Source organism: Arachis ipaensis, chromosome B03 (genome assembly GCF_000816755.2).
Source record: "Arachis ipaensis cultivar K30076 chromosome B03, Araip1.1, whole genome shotgun sequence".
NCBI lineage: Eukaryota > Viridiplantae > Streptophyta > Magnoliopsida > Fabales > Fabaceae > Arachis > Arachis ipaensis.
In genome coordinates, this window is record NC_029787.2 from 3512221 (window position 1) to 3530589 (window position 18369).

An 18369-nucleotide genomic window follows, 5' to 3' on the forward strand; every position below is an offset into this window, starting at 1 on the left:
TTATAGAAAAAAGTTATATTTTTTTTTATAAATAATAAATAAATACTTTTCTTTTTCTATTTTCTTAATTTTTATTCATCTACTACTTTATTGACAGATTATTGGTCAAAGAAAAATTAGTTCTCTAACAAAATTAGAAATAATATTTTTAGAAAAGAAAAGGACTTATTGCTCTTTTAGAAAGAATTTAATTTTGATGCATAAAGTAGTTTTATACGTGTATCTAATTACGTAATGTCACATCAGCAAAAATAACTATCTTTCATATTGACCGCATGAATGGTTATCCAAAAAACAGTTGTGATGGTTCATCAAAATTTTAAAAAATAGATATTAAAAGATACAAATTATCTATTTCTCTATCTCTATATTTATGTTTCAACACTCATAATACAAAATTTAATAATTAAATTAAGAATTTAATTTTGATACACTGTTAGTATAAAGTAGTTTTATTTGTGCATCTAATTACGTAACCCTATATCAATAAAAATAACTATTTTTCACATTGACCGCGTAAATGGTTATTTAAAAGAACGGATGTGATTGTACAACTGTATAAAATGTAGTGCATCAAAATTAAACTCTTAAATTAAATGTAACATTCCCTTTGAGTATGGGGGGAACAATGTTTGAGCATTAAGTTAGTGTTGTGTGTTAATAACTTGGTCAACAAATCACTTTGGAATCTTTCATTCTTGAAAAAAAAAACTAAGCAATCACAAGCTTTTTCTAAATCTTAGGGAAAGGGTTAACAAAGCTTAAGCCGAACTTCAAGTCAATTATGCAAAACCAAAGTTCTATATATATATATGCTTTCTTTGATGCTTGTTATGCTCATCCAAACACCTCTCAATACATTGAAGCATTTGAAAAACAAACCAAAAGGGGTGGAAAGAAAGCAGAAAAAGGCTCAAACTTGCATCAGCATATCCACCAAGATGGCAAGTAGAAAGTGGACCATCTTGGTGGCATTCTTCATATTGCTTATAGCCATGGAAGCTGCCATTGTGAATGCTCAAGGGAAAGGTAATGGCAATGGCAATGGTGACTATGGCAAAGGGAATAATGACAAAGGGAATGGTAAGGATAATGGAAAGCAAGATGATAAGGGCAAGAACAAGGACAAGAGCAAGGACAAGAACAAGGACAAGGGGAAGGGGGAAGAGAAGCCTCCAAAGAAGAAGTATGATGAATCTTCAGACTATGAGAAGCTTTCACCTCTGCCAACCGGACAAGAGCGAGGTTTCTGTAAGGCGAAAACTGCTTGCCAGTTCAAGACACTCGTGTGTCCGGCCGAGTGTAACCAAAGGAAGCCAAAGAAGAACAAGCAGCAGAAGGGTTGTTTCTTGGATTGTAGCAGCAAATGTGAAGCCACTTGCAAGTGTAAGTTTTCTAATTCATAGGAAGAATCTGTTATTTAGTTTAATTTTGATTATAATGAAATTTAACTTTACTAAGAAGTTTAATTTTGATTAGATAGATGTAAGCATTAATTATCACCTGGTAACTTGATCAAGAAGTAACATATGTATGTAGTTAGAACAAGAAGTGTGTTGAATTCATGTTGAGTTTGATTGTTTCTTTGGCAGATAGAAAAGCTAACTGTGATGGATATGGCTCTCTTTGTTATGATCCTCGCTTCGTTGGAGGTGATGGTGTTATGTTCTACTTCCATGGTGCCAAGGGAGGAAACTTTGCCATAGTATCCGATCATGACTTCCAAATCAATGCTCACTTCATTGGAACTCGGCCACAAGGAAGGACTCGCGACTACACATGGGTGCAGGCTCTTGCTGTGATGTTTGACTCACACACTCTTGACATTGCAGCTAGGAGAGTATCTCAATGGGATGACAAAGTTGACACTCTCATAGTGAAGTGGGATGGTAAATTAGTTAGCATTCCAACCGATGGAGAAGCCGAATGGAGGGCTAATGGTGATGACAGGGAAGTGATCATTGAGAGAACTGATGATACAAACAGTTTGAGAGTGAAAGTTTCTGGTTTGGTTGAAATGGACATAAGGGCAAGGCCAATTGGAGAAAAAGAGAACAAGGTTCACAACTATCAATTGCCATCAGATGATGCTTTTGCTCATCTTGAGACACAATTCAGGTTCAAGAACCTTTCAGATTCTGTTGAAGGTATTTTGGGACAGACTTATAGGCCAAACTATGTTAGCACTGTCAAGAAAGGGGTTGCTATGCCCATGATGGGTGGAGAGGACAAGTATGAGACTAGGACTCTCTATTCGACTACCTGCAAACTCTGCCGGTTTGAGAGGCCAACTGAGATTGCTTCAAGTGAAGGATTGATTGCTCAGTACTGATATCATATAATCAATCATGAAGACAAAAATAACATGATCTAATTGCTGTCATACTTGTTTTGTTTTGGTTTGTGCTTGTATTTTTCTATAGACAAATAAGGGCCTAAGAACAATGTTGCCCATGATCATTATTTTCATAAATTCTATGTATGCTAAAAATATGAAGAACCATTTTTCTTTTAGTTCTCTCCTTTTCATTTCAAGTTACAATATAATGTTTTAATTTGTCATTCTTTACTCTTGTTTACTACTGAGAAAACTGACATCAATATGGATTTGTTTATAAAATATTAATAACAATTTACTTCTAGTTAATCAGAATCATTTTCTTCTAAGATTCTTGGGCTATGCTCTTCAGCAAGTCCAAGTTATGAAGTAGCAAGAATCTTGAAGCATCATGTCTACATACAAGAAGCTTCAACAGCAAGACTTTTAGTCACTCCTTTACATGGATCTCCGAATGTATTAACCGATACATTGATGTTACAACTGCTTGATCCAATGCAAGCCTGTTAGAAAAAAGCTCGGCCGAGTCAGTTAAATCGAAAGAAAAACATTATGAGCTGATGCAGTGTCTTATACAATGTGAGTACACATAACTCAAACTGAAAAGAAGCTAGATGGTACCTTTTGCACAATGTATAGAGCACTATTGCTGCTGCAGCTTCCATGGTTGAAGTTTCCACAAGTTCCATAAGGTGTTCCGAAACTCGCGAATTTAATGGAAGAGATCACCTGATTAGGATAAGGGCAGTCCAGTGACAACACTGGCCCTGCTTTTCTCCCTGATTCTGTGTCTGAATTCCACAAGTCTAATGGTGGAGGGTGAGATTCAGATATATATGAACACACACTTCCTATCTGCTTTGTAGCAAAAGATATTTTTGTAGGATCACCTCCACTTTCCTCAAACAATACAAGAGTGTTGTTGTCTGATTTTAACCATGATCTTGGTACATGGTATCTGCAAGATCATTGAATCAATCAATATCTAACACTAATACTAATAGGATTACTTTCAAATCATCTTGAACTTACAATGTCTGTGATGGTTTTCCACAGTTCCTGAGACATTTGGATTGATAATAGTACCCTCTATAGTCACATGAGTTGGTACAACCAGAATTTGGAGAGACATATGTAGGCCAGTATCTTCCAATGCTCTGTCCATTCACCCAAGCCTCTCCTTTCCCCATCCCGGTGAAGTCGATTGCAACCGGATCATTGCCAGAGGGAGCAACAAAGTTTGTCTAATACCAACATGTATATGATCATTAAGTTAGAAACAGTTAGAGATACAACTATTCGTGTGCCTCCTCTTATCAGTTTAAACTTTTGGAAGAAATGGTTTCTTGACAGAAACATATCAGTATTATTATTTTGTCCAATAGTAGTTTTCCCTTTATTTTCATTGCAGCAAGGAATTGAGATATGAAGATATACATAAATATACAACAAGTTGCAGATTATTCTGATAAATTACTCTTATATTGTCAAGTGTGGACATTTAATCTTCTAAGAGATTACCTTGTACCATGTTAGTGATTGATTCTTAGGTAAGGTAGATTGTGAATTCCACTTTCCAGCATTTCCACTAGACAGACCTAAGTCTTCACCAAGAAGGCCTACCTGAATTCAGTAAAATACAGAATCTTAATATCTTAATAATTTAATATGCGTATTATATGGTTTTAGATTAGAAAATTAAAACAAAAAGGAAACCAGAAGAAGAACAATAATAGGCTTTAAGAAAAAAGGTGAGAATAACCTGATAAGTCCATTGTTGGGAGGAGAGATCAATAGTACTTCCATTCTTCAATCCTTTCAATGTTACTGGTCCAGTGATTCCAGCACCCCATGTGTCAAAAAATGCTCCAAAGTTCTTATATATATATATATATGTACAAGGTTCACATTAGATTACTATATATAGTATAGAAATGACTTCTTAACAAAGCCAATGCAAAATGCAAATCAAAATTTCATTTTTGTTTAAAATGTTGTACCTGAAGTCCTACAGTTAAACTCAAGAGGTCAATTGTGTTCTTTCCAGTTACAAGTGTGACAGGAATGTCGACGTTGACAGTGGCGTTGGTGTTGTTGCCAGTTCCACCCCCTGAAAAGTTCTCAGTAGTGTAATAGACAAGAATAGTTAGATAATCTATGAAATATTTAATTAAGAGAAGAAAAAATTGAACTGAACATTCTAGGAAGGAACAACCATGAAAAGTGGTCTAATTTTATTTCAGATCAACCTTGATTGTTGGAACTTTGCAACATTATCATTTTCTTATAACAATTTTAAAGCATTTCAAAAGAGGTTTGAGGTATACATAATGGCGAAAAATCGAAACTTATTATATATAACTTTACCTGCAAGCTTCCCATTTATGAAAGCATAAAGGGCATGACCAAGGGATTCAATGTGAAGAACAGTTTGAGAACCAGAATCATCATCATCTTCAAGATTAATGCTTCAAAAACAAAAAATATCATGAAAATATGTCATCATGGTGTAAAGCATTGAAGGTCAGAAGAAAGCTTTCTCCTATGTACCTTAATGAGTACCAAAAATAGTCACTTCTATCAGCAGTGGTGTTTATTTGCTCTAGCAATCCAAACTTTGAGAATGAATCATTCTTTGAAATTCCAATTGGTTCACTAATCCAACTCCATCCCAAGCTATCATTTTCCAAAGAACCAACCTCTTGTTTTAAAGACTCAGTTCTGAATATTGACACTGTGGATGCAGAATTAATCTGTCACAACAAAAATATCTTTAGTCTATGATAATAATTTCTTAGGATTTAAAACAGGACAAAGTATATAGACCTTAGTACACATTTTAAATATTGATTATTAACTCTGATCAATTGATGATCTAAATAATTTAAGTACACCCCATTTTAACTCTCGGCTGACAAAATAGTCCCTCAACATTGTTTAATTTTATTGAAATGTTGTATGAGGCAAACCTTTGCAGTATTAAACACAACATTCTTGCAGTCTGGTAAGATGCTCACTGACCATGCCGGCAACCGATACGAGTTGCTGCTAAAATTCACAGTCACATCAATTGTAGTATTGATGTTAGCAAGGAAAGCAGCACACACATTATCTGTTTTGTAAACTGCAACCTGAGAGCTCAAAGAGCAGAAACCATAAAGCATATAAAAATGATAAGCTTGAAGAAATTTAAGAAAATATGATATAAGTTTTAAAAAGTGCTACTCATATATACCTCTATATTTGGATCAAGAGATGTAACTGCTGGATCAGTAGCAATCAATGCTTCTTCACAAAGCTTTATGGAATCATGCAAATCTTTAAGGTGTCCCCACTTAGGCTGTCTAATGATTCCTGCATAAGATATATTGATTAAATTTGAGATTCTCTTTAGAACCAAAATAAGATAAATAAATAAATATCATACCATACTCATCAAGTGGTGCATCATAGTCATAACTAGTAGCAACAAAAGGTCCACCTGTGGTTCTACCAAAATTGGTTCCTCCATGATACTGTTTCACATCAAAACTTTGTGCTATCAATTCAATTCCTTTCTCATATACATATAATAACAAACTTAAAAGATATCATAGGTTTCAATACCATATAGTAGTTCATAAAAGTTCCACCAAGTTGATAAAATCTTGCCACAGCAAATGCAAGATCTTCCACAGGTCTGTAAGGTACAGCTCCACCATAATAAAGAAACCTGCCATTGCAAATCAAAGAATTCAAAGTCACTTAGACCCTTTATTTCGGTCTTTATCCGCACTCTATTATCAAGAATCTAAGTAACTTAGCTCGAGTAACTAACCATCCGTTATAGCCCTCGGTCCAAATCTTCGGCTTAGCATTAGAGTTTGGTGTGAACTGATCGCAGTAAAATCCATTGCATGTGTCAATCTAGCAATTAACATGTATAATAATTAAGATTAGTGAAGATAGATTTAAATTAAGGATGCTTAATAATTACATACAATTGGATTAGGAGCATCTGCTTGCATGCACATAACCCAGGGGACACCAGTATCAAGAGAAGTAGCCATTGATGCTGCCCATTTTATGTAAGGTTTTGCTGCAGGACCATAGGCCCAATCAACATCTCCATACTCATTTTCAATCTGTGATAAGATAATAGGTCCTCCTTGTGAGGCATAGAGGCTCTCTTGCTTCATCATATTGACAATCTTGGCAGTGAATCTCTTCATCTCTGCCTGAAGGAACAAATTTTTGAATTATTATTACTTATCACATGAATTAAGTATATATATATATGTAAGGACTAACCTTAAATGGTTCATTATCGGTTCGAAACTTAATCCCTGGAATAAAATGCAGCCAAATAGGGAAACCCCTGTCACAAGTAAAACAAAATTTGCATCAAACTTGCTTAGCTTATAAAAGATTATGGAAATTAGTTAAAGGATGCAACAATTTGTACCCGTAGTTCCATTCAGCACAGACATATGGACCGATTCGCAGATGAACATATAGACCTGCTGCTGCCACTTCCTTTACAAATTTGACTAAATCACCCCTTCCTTCAAAATTATACTGCAAAAAAGTTGCATACAAATTCTTAGATCATAAGAAGCAATATCAAAATAGTAACTAAGTTGGTAACAAAATAAACTGCACCTGGCCTCTAATCGGTTCGTGTAGGTTCCAGAAAACATAGGTCTCAATCACATCAACTCCTCCATCTTTGGATCTCTGGATAAGGTCTGGCCACATCTGCAACCAACACAAGCACATAAATTCCTACATATACAACACTGTTCTTGATGTTCATAGTTTCATTTCATAGACATTCAAGTGTTTGTTTAAGATATATATGATATTTGTGATTGACTATTCTTTCTTGTATCCTAAGCTAACACACACTACTTAGTTACTAATTAGATAGATTTCACTTACTCTAAGTTCATACTCCATACCTTATACTACTCACTAATTAACGAGTTGTCGACTCATATCTTATCTATTACTGAATAGGATTTAGTTTAAGATTTATTTAAATTTTCTCTACGTCTTATCCAGTAATGAATAAGGTATGAGTCGGCATAATTCGATACCTCAGGAGTGCTACGAGGATAATGAATGGAACCAGAAATCAACACCCTGCGGTTGCCATCAATGATCAATGCTCTGTGATCATATGTCACATTGGCACAAAATGTAGCTGCTGGTGCATAAATGGCAAGGAACCAAAGAAAAATGAACTGATCAACCTTCTTTACACTCATTGCTGCTACCATTTTAGTATTGTTTCCAGTAACTGAAAGAACACACCAATCCCAACAATAATGGACTACTGCTATATGCTTAGCTTATTGGTATATAAATAAACATAAAGAAAAAGATGCATACAAATATAAAAAGTTGAAGAAAATGACAAAATTGGCTTCAAGAGTGAAAATCTCAGCTTTTCTTGTTATCTTATCTTTGAATTTTCAATTAGCACATATATAAAACAAGCTTTTAAATGCTTGCTATGATTTATTCTATGGCATTGCACTTTTGTCACGTGTGTTTAGAACCTTAAAATGTCGTTGCATGCATGGTTCTTACTTCATGAAAAACAAAAGATAAGACATAACCGATGCTATTTATAAATATAATCTAATAATAATATAAACTTTAAGATAAGGTATGAACTAATGGAATTACATTCAATATACTATTTTATTTAGACTATTTCATTCACCATTTTACATTTGGCTAATCAATCATCAGTAATCATGATCTTTCAACTAAGAATCTAAGATCCTTCATGTCCAAGCTATGAAGAAGGGTAGGTACTTCATGAAGCAACAATGTCTATGTACAAGAAGCTTCAACAGCAAGACTTTTAGTTACTCTTCTACACGGATCTCCAAATGTATCAATTGATACACTAATTTTACAGCTGCTTGATCCAATGCAGGCCTGTGTATATAATCAAAGAAAACTATGAGTTGATTCGGCGTACGATACAATACAAAGTGAAATGAAAAATAACTAACAAAGGTAGCTAAGAAAATGTTATTTAAAGAAGCTGTGTGTGTATCACCTTCTTAACAATGGATAGAGCCTTGTTGCTGCTGCATCTACCATGGTTGAAGCTTCCACAAGTCCCACTAGGTGTTCCGAAACTGGCGAATTTAATGGAAGAGATGATCTGCTTAGGATTAGGACACTCTAGTGACAGAACTGGCCCTGATCTTCTTCCTGATTCTGAATCTGAATTCCACATGTCTATTGGTGGAGGGTGAGACTCATACATGTGAGCACAAGCTTCCTATCTGCTTTGTAGCAAAAGAGATTTGTGTAGGGTCACCTCCACTTTCCTCAAACAACACAAGAGTGTTGCTATCTGTTTGCAACCATGATCTTGGGACATGGTATCTGCAGGAACAATATAAGTGAGTCAATCATTATCTACTCGATTACTTTACTCCGAAGATTCGTCTAATATCACTCAATATCTCAATTAGGTCCTTAACAGCTAAACATTTCAATTGATCACGAACCATATCTATAGTTCTCTTAACATAAAAAATGTAGTACTTACAATGTTTGTGATGGCTTTCCACAGTTCTTGAGGCATTTGGATGAACTATAAGATCCTCTATAATTGCATGAAGTTGCACAACCAGAATTTGGAGAGACATATGTAGGCCAGAATCTTCCAATGCTCTGTCCATTCACCCAAGCTTCTCCTTTCCCCATTCCAGTGAAGTCGATTGCAACCGGATCATTGCCAGAGGGAGCAACAAAGTTTGTCTAATTTATACAACATTAGTTAGAACCAAATTCATATGCATTTTTCTAACAGATTATGCATTCATTGATTACCTTGTACCAAGTCAAGGGTTGATTCTTAGGTAAGTTTGATTGTGAGTTCCACTGTCCAACACTTCCACTAGATAGACCTAAGTCTTCACCTTGAAGACCAATCTGCATTCACAAAGACATAAATTTTGTAATGGAATCTAATGTTCCTTTTTATCTATTGCTGTCATTTCTTAGCTTATATCCTTCTAACAATGTATCTGGCTAGCTAGATACAACCAAGAATCAACAGTGACAGACAAAAGCGAACGGAGTGTAACCTGATATGTCCATTGCTGGGAGGAGAGGTCAATAGTAGTGCCATTCTTCAATCCCTTCAATGTCACTGGTCCAGTGATCCCAGCACCCCATGTGTCAAAGAAAGATCCATAGTTCTGATTTGTATAAGAATCAAATCAGCTTATATATATAGCATGGAAATATTATGACTTCTAGTTTCTAAATCACATAGGGAGAAAAGATAACAAGGCCAATGCTTAAAAGAAACAAAATTTCATCTATTAAAGATGCTTATATAGTATATAGTATATATATTCAAAAAAGAAGAAGAGAAAGAGGAATTACTTGAAGTCCCACAGTTAAACTCAAGAGATCAATTGTGTTCTTCCCAGCTACAAGTGTGATGGGGATATCCACATTGACTTTAGCATTGCCACTGTTTCCTTTTCCACTCCCTGAAAATATATTTTCACTAATATTATTTGAAAGAAAGGAAGCCTTGGAGAAACGGTTGAGTTGTCTCCACGTGATCAGGTTCAAGCCGTGAAATCAGTCACTGATGCAATTTACCTGCAAGCTTCCCATTTATGAAAGCATGAAGGGCATGTCCAAGGGATTCAATGTGAAGAACAGTTTGAGCACTAACATCATCTTCAAAATCAATGCTTCAAATATAAAAAAATAAAGGGTCATGCATAGATTTCAAATCAGATAGAACTCAAGAAAGCTTTTTCAACCATTGAGAGGCCTATATACCTTAGTGAGTACCACAAATAGTCACTCTTATCAGCAGTGGTATTTATTTGCTCTACTAATCCAAATTTTGAGAATGAATCATTCTTTGAAATTCCAATTGGTTCACTTATCCAACTCCATTCACTGCTAGAATCTTCTAAAGCACCACCACCATCCTCCTTCAGTTTCAAAGATTGAGTTATGAAGCTTGAAGTTGTAGATGCAGAATTAATCTACCAAACAAAACAAAAGTACTAATTACTTTAGTTTAATCACACAACCAATAATAATTTGCACTTCTGGTTTTGAAATATATATATTTATACCTTTGCAGTGTTAAGCACAACATTCTTGCAATCTGGTAAGATGCTCACAGACCATGCTGGCAACTGATATGAATTTCCATTGAAATTTGCTGTTGAATCTGATGTGCCAATGTTTGCAAGAAAAGCAGCACACACAGTTCCTGATTTGTATACTGCAGCCTAGTTTTGAATAGTGCAAAAAACAAGGCTTATATTATGTACAACTTAAGAGACTAATCCCTCATAAAACATAGTATATAGAATAAGTATTAATGCAGAACAAGTTATAATTCTAAAATTCTATACTTAATAGTGCAGTTTTTTGTACCTCTAGATTTGAACCAAGAGATGTAATTGTTGGATCAGTAGCTATAAGTGCTTCTTCACAAAGCTTAATGGCCTTGTGCAAATCTCTAAGGTGGCCCCATTTTGGTTGTCTAATAATACCTACATTATTCAGATAATATACTTGGACAAAATTACACATAAATAGTATAATATTTTTCATGTAATGAAGAGAAGTTTTCATGTGTTCATAGAGTATTAATAAAATGGTTTTCAAGATATGATTCACGAATTTAATTTTGATGCACTATCAATGTAAAAGAGTTTTCCGTGTTCATTCAATAACACAATAACACGTCAGCAAAAATAACTATTTTTTACATTAACCGCGCATGAATAGTCATCCAAAAGAACAGATGTGATTAGACAACTGTGTAAAACATTTTTAAGCTAGTGCAAAAGAATGGAAAATAATGGAAAAGAATGCATACCATACTCATCAATGGGTGCATCATAATCATAACTAGTGGAAATGAAAGGTCCACCACTAGTCCTGCCAAAGTTGGTTCCTCCATGGTACTGTTTCAAGATCAATCAACCAAAAGAGTCATTTCTGTAAGGCTGATTTCTAATTTAAGAAATCATATAATAATAAGTTTAAATTATTATTATCATCATTATTATTTATTTATTACCATATAGTAATTTTGAAAAGTTCCACCTCTTTGGTAAAAACGTGCCACAGCAAATGCAATATCTTCCACAGGTCTATAAGGCATAGCACCTCCAAATGAAAGAAACCTACCATAATTGCAAAGAACTCAAAAAGCTTCAATGAAAGTTGACACAAACGACAAATAGATTTCTAACTTTTTATCTCGAAGATAAGTAAGTCCTTGGCTAACTAAAAATACAAAAACATTCCTCATTTTCTAAAATGTGAGACATCTAAGTCTCTCCAAAAGACCTATTTGTTCTTATATATTTTAGACGGAGGGACTAAAGTCTCGCATTTTAAAAAGTGAGGGACGTTTTTGTATTTTTGAATTGAGTCACTTACCATCCACTCCAATTCTCAGTCCACATCTTTGGCTTTGCATTTGAATTTGGTGTGAATTGATCACAGTAAAATCCATTACATGTGTTAATCTATCATCATACAGTGGAAAAAACATCATATTAAGATCTTCATATTCAACTAAGCAAATCCGATAATAATGTGTTTCCATCAAGACTTTCGCTACGGTAAATTCGACAGTAATAAACGTTTTTATAATAGTGTAAGAAAGAAATAAAACAAAAAATTAACATGTTTTATTTTAGGTGAAAATTCAGGTGAAGTCGACTTCATATGAAGTTGATACTCAATATCTATGTTAAAATAAAGGTGAAAACTCAGGTACAGTTAAGTGCTTCATGTGAAGTCGACTGCACCTGAATTTTCACCTTCTGTCTTAAGATACTTGATGACGTGGACGTGGACTAAACAACGAAAAGTCAAAAACATACCATAGGATCAGGAGCATCTGGTTGCTGGCACATGACCCAAGGTACCCCTGTATTAAGGGATGTAGCCATTGATGCTGCCCATTTTATGTAGGATTTTCCAGCAGCACCATAGGGTTTATCAATGTTTCCATACTCATTCTCAATCTGCCATCAATCCATCATCATCACAGCAAGTTGTTATAATTTTATACTAAAAATACAACAAAAATTTGCAAGTTTGTGAAATCCTACAAAAATATTATTGTTTTGTAAAATTTGTAGATTGTAATAAGAGATTAAGAATAAATGATAATTTTAAGTTGGAAAAATGCTTTATATGGAGAAGATAATTATTTAAAAATTAACAAACTATTTTGATTTCACCTAATTGATCCAAGTATAAAATATTAAATAGTTATTTTAAACCACCTTTTTTAAGTAATTATTTCATAATACAAAATTAAATTTATTTTATTTTTCATTATCCAAACAAAATAATCAGTTACATAACAAAGGCCCGTTTGGATAAGTTCATAAGTGACTTTTTTTAACTTTTAACTTATGAAAAGGTGTAGTATTAATGTTAGGGAGACAAAAAATATAGTCATAACTTGCCTTATTTAGCATTCATTAATCGTCGCAACAATTAATAAATGCTAAATAAGGCAAGTTGTGGCAGTTTTTTGTTAATTTTATTTGGTTACTAAATATTTCCGAAACAAAATTATAACTTTCTAAAAAACTATTTTGGTGCTTAAGGAGAAGTTAAAAAAATAGCTTCTTTCAGGCTTAGGATTCCGTGGTCCAAGTAGAAAACATGTTTTTGGAGTTTTTTTATCAATTGCTACGTAGTCCTTGAACTAATTTTAATTACAAATCAACCACATATATTTTATTTAATTATAAAAATAGTTTTTTTTTATAAATTATTATTTTATCAATTATCTATTATATTTATTAACAATCAAATACAAAAATAACAACCAATTATATCCTCCATTCATCCTAATAATTCCAATTGATTAAAAAATTAACTTTGATCTCATTACGTTGGTCCATGGCTTCCAAATCGTGTTTCCTTGAAATTCAATCGATTGGTTTTTCAAAACAATCGATTGAATGAATGATAACTCAATCGATTGGTTTACACTATATCACAAAATAATCGATTGAAAGTTGTAAGGTAGAATGGTAAAAAGCTTAAACCAATCGATTGTTTATACTTTCCAATCGATTAGAAAGTGATGACATTGAAGTTTTAGCCAAATTCAATCGATTGGTAATGTAATCCAATCGATTGGAAGGTGATGAATCAATTGGTAATGTTCTCATTTTTCAGAATTCTGTAGGATTTTGCACCATTTATTCTATTCTACTTTCATAGATCACAAATAGGTTGTACAAATCTTCATTAATCCATTTTTTTTTCAATCACCATGATCAGGATCTTATTATCTTCTTGCACCAATATCAATGTATTAACATAAGAACAATTTTTATCACTTAACTTAAATCATTGATCCTGTAGTTTGGTCTAGTTTGGACGAAGGAAATGTATTTCTACTAGTATTAATTAAATCCGTGATACACTGATACTACATGACGAAATTAAAGCCATGGACGACGAGATCAAAGTTAATTTTTTAATCAATTGAAATTATTAGGATGAATGGAGGATATAATTGGTTGTTATTTTTGTATTTGATTGTTAATAAATATAATAGATAATTGATAAAATAATAATTTATAAAATAAAAAATTATTTTTATAATTAAATAAAATATATGGAGTTAATTTGTAATTAAAATTAGTTCAAAGACTATGTAATAATTAATAAAAAAAACTCCAAAAACATGTTTTCTACTTGGACCACTAAGTGGTCCAAAGGTTCTGGACCACCGAATCCTATGCTTTTTACCACTTTTCTTTTAAAATAAGTACTTTTAGAAGTAAAAAACCAAACACAAAATAACTTATTTATAAACTACTTTTAATATAGTCACAAAAAAAAAACTACTTTTAATATAAACATTTATTATTTAAGTTATTTCTTCAAAAGTAACTTAAGTAAGTTGTTTACCAAACTGAGCGAAAATATAGAACTAGATAATCATTGAAATAAATTCAATATTTTAACTTTCCTAAATAATAATAACATTGATGCCATGAATGGCATGATGATGATGTTAATAAAAATTTATAAGACCGTAATGCTAGAAAAATAAAAATAAAAACAACTAAAATTTATTTTATTTAATATTTATTAATTATTATAATAATTAATAAATATTAAATAAGATAAATTTTTATTGTTTTTGGCTAATTTATTTTGCTTACTAAATATTGTCGTTTATACTTCATAAGATAAAAAGAACCTGAGATAAAATAATAGGTCCTCCCTGTGAAGCATAGAGATTTTCTTGCTTCATCATATCCACAATCTTAGCAGTGAATCTCTGCATTTCTGCCTAAAATAATAAAATAAAATCAGATAATATATTTTGAATTAGGTGCAATAAAATACTAAATGAGAAGACATAGGAAAATGGTTACCTTAAAAGGTTCATTATCAGTACGGAATTTAATTCCTGGAATAAAATGCAGCCATAGAGGGAAACCTCTGCTCCAATAAAATTTACATATATGTGAATATTAATTAATAATATTAAAGGAATAATTAATAATAATTGTTACATACCCATAGTTCCATTCAGCACAAGCATAAGGTCCAATACGTAGATGTACATATAATCCTGCTGCTGCTACTAACTTTACAAAATTTACCAAATCACCCCTTCCTTCAAAATAATACTGTCAATTACCCAAATTCAACTATTATATATATTTATACATATGAATATGGAAAATTAATTAAAACAAGAAATTAAAGTAGCACCTGCCCTCTAACTGGTTCATGAAAGTTCCAAAAAACATAAGTCTCAATAACATCAAGCCCTCCATCTTTCGACTTCTGAATCAGGTCTGGCCACATCTACATCCAACAAATTCCGACTTTTAAATATATATATACAGAGAGAAAATTATCCCATGCTTCTACCTAACAGTTTAAACTTAAAAAAAAAAAAAAGAATGACAACACCAATACCTATATATGTACATGTAGATACGTGTATATATATACGTATACATATTTATACCTGAGGAGTGCTACGAGGGTAATGAATAGAACCAGAAATGAAGACTCTACGCTTGCCATCAATGAGCAATGCTCTGTGATCATATGTTACATTGGCACAAAACATAGGAGGGACATGAATGCAGAGGAACCAAACCAAATGGAACACTAGAATCTTTGTAGCTTCTCTCATTGCACCTTTAATATTTTTTTTTAATTTCTATTTTGTTTTTCCTTGAACCAAAGGGAATATGTGTGTATAATGATGATTCCCCACTTGGGTTTTGCTTCTCTTATATAAAGGCACAAGTTCTCTGTCTTGAAGCAAATGTCATATAAAAGTAGCTACTTATATGAAAATAACGATTAATAATTAAAATATAAATATATATTTATATGGTAATAAAGAAAAGCTTGCAAGAGAATGGTTGGCTTTATGTTTTCTTTTTCTTGTGATTTTTATTTTCCCCCCACATGCGTGTGAGTGTGAACTGTTGTTGCTTAGCCGCTTTGTGAACACAGTATATAATATAATATAATTATATATGTAAACTTATAAGCATTTCAAACTTAGAATTTGAAGTTGATGATATAAACTTGGAGGGAATGATGGGATGGAATGCAATGGAAGAAGAGTATGGAGGCAACTTAAGCTAAGGTAATAATAATAAGCATGCTACTCTCTGCTCTTAATATTTTAACAAGGTGTTTGTTAAAGTGTGAGAAGTGTTGAAATTAGTCCCACATCAAAGAAAGTAAGGAAGAGTAAGAAGTTTATAAGATGAGAGATCCATTAATTTACTACTTTAATTGTTTGAGTTAGATGTGGTGTCTCATCTTATGTTATCTCATTTGATTTTTTTCTTGTAGTCTTCTCCACGGTTGACCATTCTTTAAAATTATACGAAATTAATATTTAATGACTAAAATTTTATTAATTATCAATTATTTTAATAAATTTATTAATTAACATGATTTGCAAATAAAATTTATGCATCTTATTATTTGACTTAATTAGTCAAAAATTTATTAAGGAATAAAACTAAAAACACGTCAAATATATGAATCATAATTATGTAGATTTTTATCATTGATAGGGACTAGCTAAAATTTGTTGGTTTTTGTTGAATCTCTATTAAATAAAAATCTCATTTTAATATATATTTTTAGTGATTAAATCATCTAAACTAAAAATTTTAATAATTATTATAATTTTTTTTATATTTTTGTGAATCAATAATTTTAATAATTCTAACAATTCTAATAATTATTTGAAATTAATACTTTTCAAAAAAAAAAAAAAACATGCTGACACCAAAATCTGTCACGTTAATATATTTAACGACAAAATATAACCGGGTGTAAAATAGGGTTGAGCACGTCAATTTGGTTCGGATTTATGGTAAAATTAGAACCGAATCGATCAAAATATAATTGGTTCGAATTTGCATTTTTTTTTTGTACATGTACCTAAATCAAACCAAACCGATTAAGAACATATTGATTCAGTTCGGGTAATTAGATATCCAATAACTTTAAAATTCATAAAAAAAAAAACCAAATTTTTATCTTAAAAATTCAACAAGTACAATAAACATGTAACATCAATAGAAATAATTCAAAAATGTTAAACACCAAATACATTAAAAACTAAACTCATTAAAATCCAAATATATTAATAATGAATAATCATTGTCTAATGAAAAAGTCATATATATATTTTTATTTTTTTATTTAATTAATATATGATCGGATTCACGGGTTGGTTCAGATTTCACATTCCCAAAACCGATATCCGAACTAATCACTAACAAAAGTCATCAATTTGATTTGGGTTGTACCCGATTACCCGTTAGTTTCAGAACCAATTTAATTGATTCGGTTCGGGTTCGAACGGGTAATCGCTACCCGTGCTCACCCTACCGTAAAATAATACAACGATGATATAATGATATGCTATGTATTTATTAATAATCTAAGATCGAGATTATTATTATTAAGACAAGGGTATATGCCACGTTTGGCAATATCTTAAAGGAAGATATGTTGTTCATGTCATAATAGTCGCCTTTGTTGAGATTCTTGTGGTGTTTTTTAGTTGTTTGTTTTCTTTGTAGTTACATACATATTGTGATTATGATCATGAGGATTACGTTTAATATTAAATGAAAGAGCATCTATAAGTGGCACAGTATATATATCATGAATAAAATCGGTACGTGCATATTAAAAATCAAACATATCAAATTATTTAGTTATAAACTTAAAATATATTTATACATATTGATTTATATATTTTTTTCAATAATCAATTTTATTATAATAAAATAATTATATTTGTTATAAATAAATATTTGAACTTATTTATAATAATAAACAAAATTAAATTTATTTACACATGTATAAATATTTTTTTTATAAAATATTAAATATGTATCTTTTATATGATAACTAATTGGTGCTAATCTTTAACATATGAGTAATATTTGTTTTTTGTGGTTTTTTATGGTGTCTACACTTTATTTAAGAATTTGTCGCTAGATAATAAATTGCTGCATGTGAACAAAGCGGGATTCAACTCCCAATACTTTGTTTAAACAGATTAATTAGCTATCTACTAAATTAATTCATATATATTATGATTGATCTTAAATTTGTCAATGAAATTTATATCTCAATTTTTTAATTGTATCCATGAATTATGACACTAAATTATATGGTGATGATGATCAATTTCAGAATTTTAGTATCCCGTGGAGAATAAGTAATATCAGCTTTAGTTATTTTATTTTATTTTAATTGTATACAATTTTCATATTTTACGTCTCTATCTTTTGCCCAAATAATAGGGGATAGAGAATCACGCATAAGTCATAACATAGTGACACAAAAAACACACATAGCCACCCTCATATTCAACAAATTACACAATCATTTAAACCACAATCATATCATCATCAACTTAGAATATTAAATATATTATCCTTTCTTCCTATTAAATGATTAAAAATACCTTACTTGATATA

General features: G+C 31.7%; 2 protein-coding genes and 1 pseudogene across 3 annotated transcripts; 1 reads left to right on the top strand and 2 right to left on the bottom strand.

Moving 5' to 3' along the window:
- Window positions 820–2529, top strand: LOC107629203. The gene is made up of 2 exons (XM_016331921.2): window positions 820–1386; window positions 1593–2529. Exons 1-2 carry the CDS (start codon window positions 825–827, stop codon window positions 2330–2332), a joined length of 1302 nt encoding a protein of 433 aa, XP_016187407.2. The 5' UTR covers window positions 820–824; the 3' UTR covers window positions 2333–2529.
- On the bottom strand, window positions 2437–7748 carry LOC107632362 (beta-galactosidase 8-like). 2 transcript variants are annotated; one of them, XM_016336050.2, is made up of 18 exons: window positions 7417–7748; window positions 6980–7075; window positions 6783–6895; window positions 6629–6695; window positions 6319–6555; window positions 6156–6244; window positions 5945–6050; window positions 5766–5853; window positions 5574–5692; window positions 5308–5469; window positions 4889–5091; window positions 4706–4806; window positions 4339–4448; window positions 4101–4214; window positions 3860–3961; window positions 3371–3582; window positions 2960–3296; window positions 2437–2841 (listed from the first exon to the last, which is right to left on the bottom strand). In XM_016336050.2, exons 1-18 carry the CDS (start codon window positions 7597–7599, stop codon window positions 2734–2736), a joined length of 2547 nt encoding a protein of 848 aa, XP_016191536.1. In that variant the 5' UTR covers window positions 7600–7748; the 3' UTR covers window positions 2437–2733. The 2 variants fall into 2 exon arrangements, with proteins under 2 accessions (XP_016191536.1, XP_020973461.1); XM_021117802.1 differs by lacking the exons at window positions 5766–5853; window positions 6156–6244.
- On the bottom strand, window positions 7960–15650 carry LOC107629199 (annotated as a pseudogene).

Excerpts from the sequence above, each read along its gene's own strand:
- LOC107629203 (XM_016331921.2), top strand. The coding sequence starts at position 825 with ATGCTTGTTATGCTCATCCAAACACCTCTCAATACATTGAAGCATTTG. Across the intron at positions 1,387-1,592 it reads ATGTGAAGCCACTTGCAAGT|ATAGAAAAGCTAACTGTGAT; the intron begins GTAAGTTTTCTA and ends TTTCTTTGGCAG.
- LOC107632362 (XM_016336050.2), bottom strand. The coding sequence starts at position 7,599 with ATGGTAGCAGCAATGAGTGTAAAGAAGGTTGATCAGTTCATTTTTCTT. Across the intron at positions 5,854-5,944 it reads CTTTTATGAACTACTATATG|TATCATGGAGGAACCAATTT; the intron begins GTATTGAAACCT and ends GATGTGAAACAG. Across the intron at positions 5,470-5,573 it reads CTCTTGATCCAAATATAGAG|GTTGCAGTTTACAAAACAGA; the intron begins GTATATATGAGT and ends TTGAGCTCTCAG.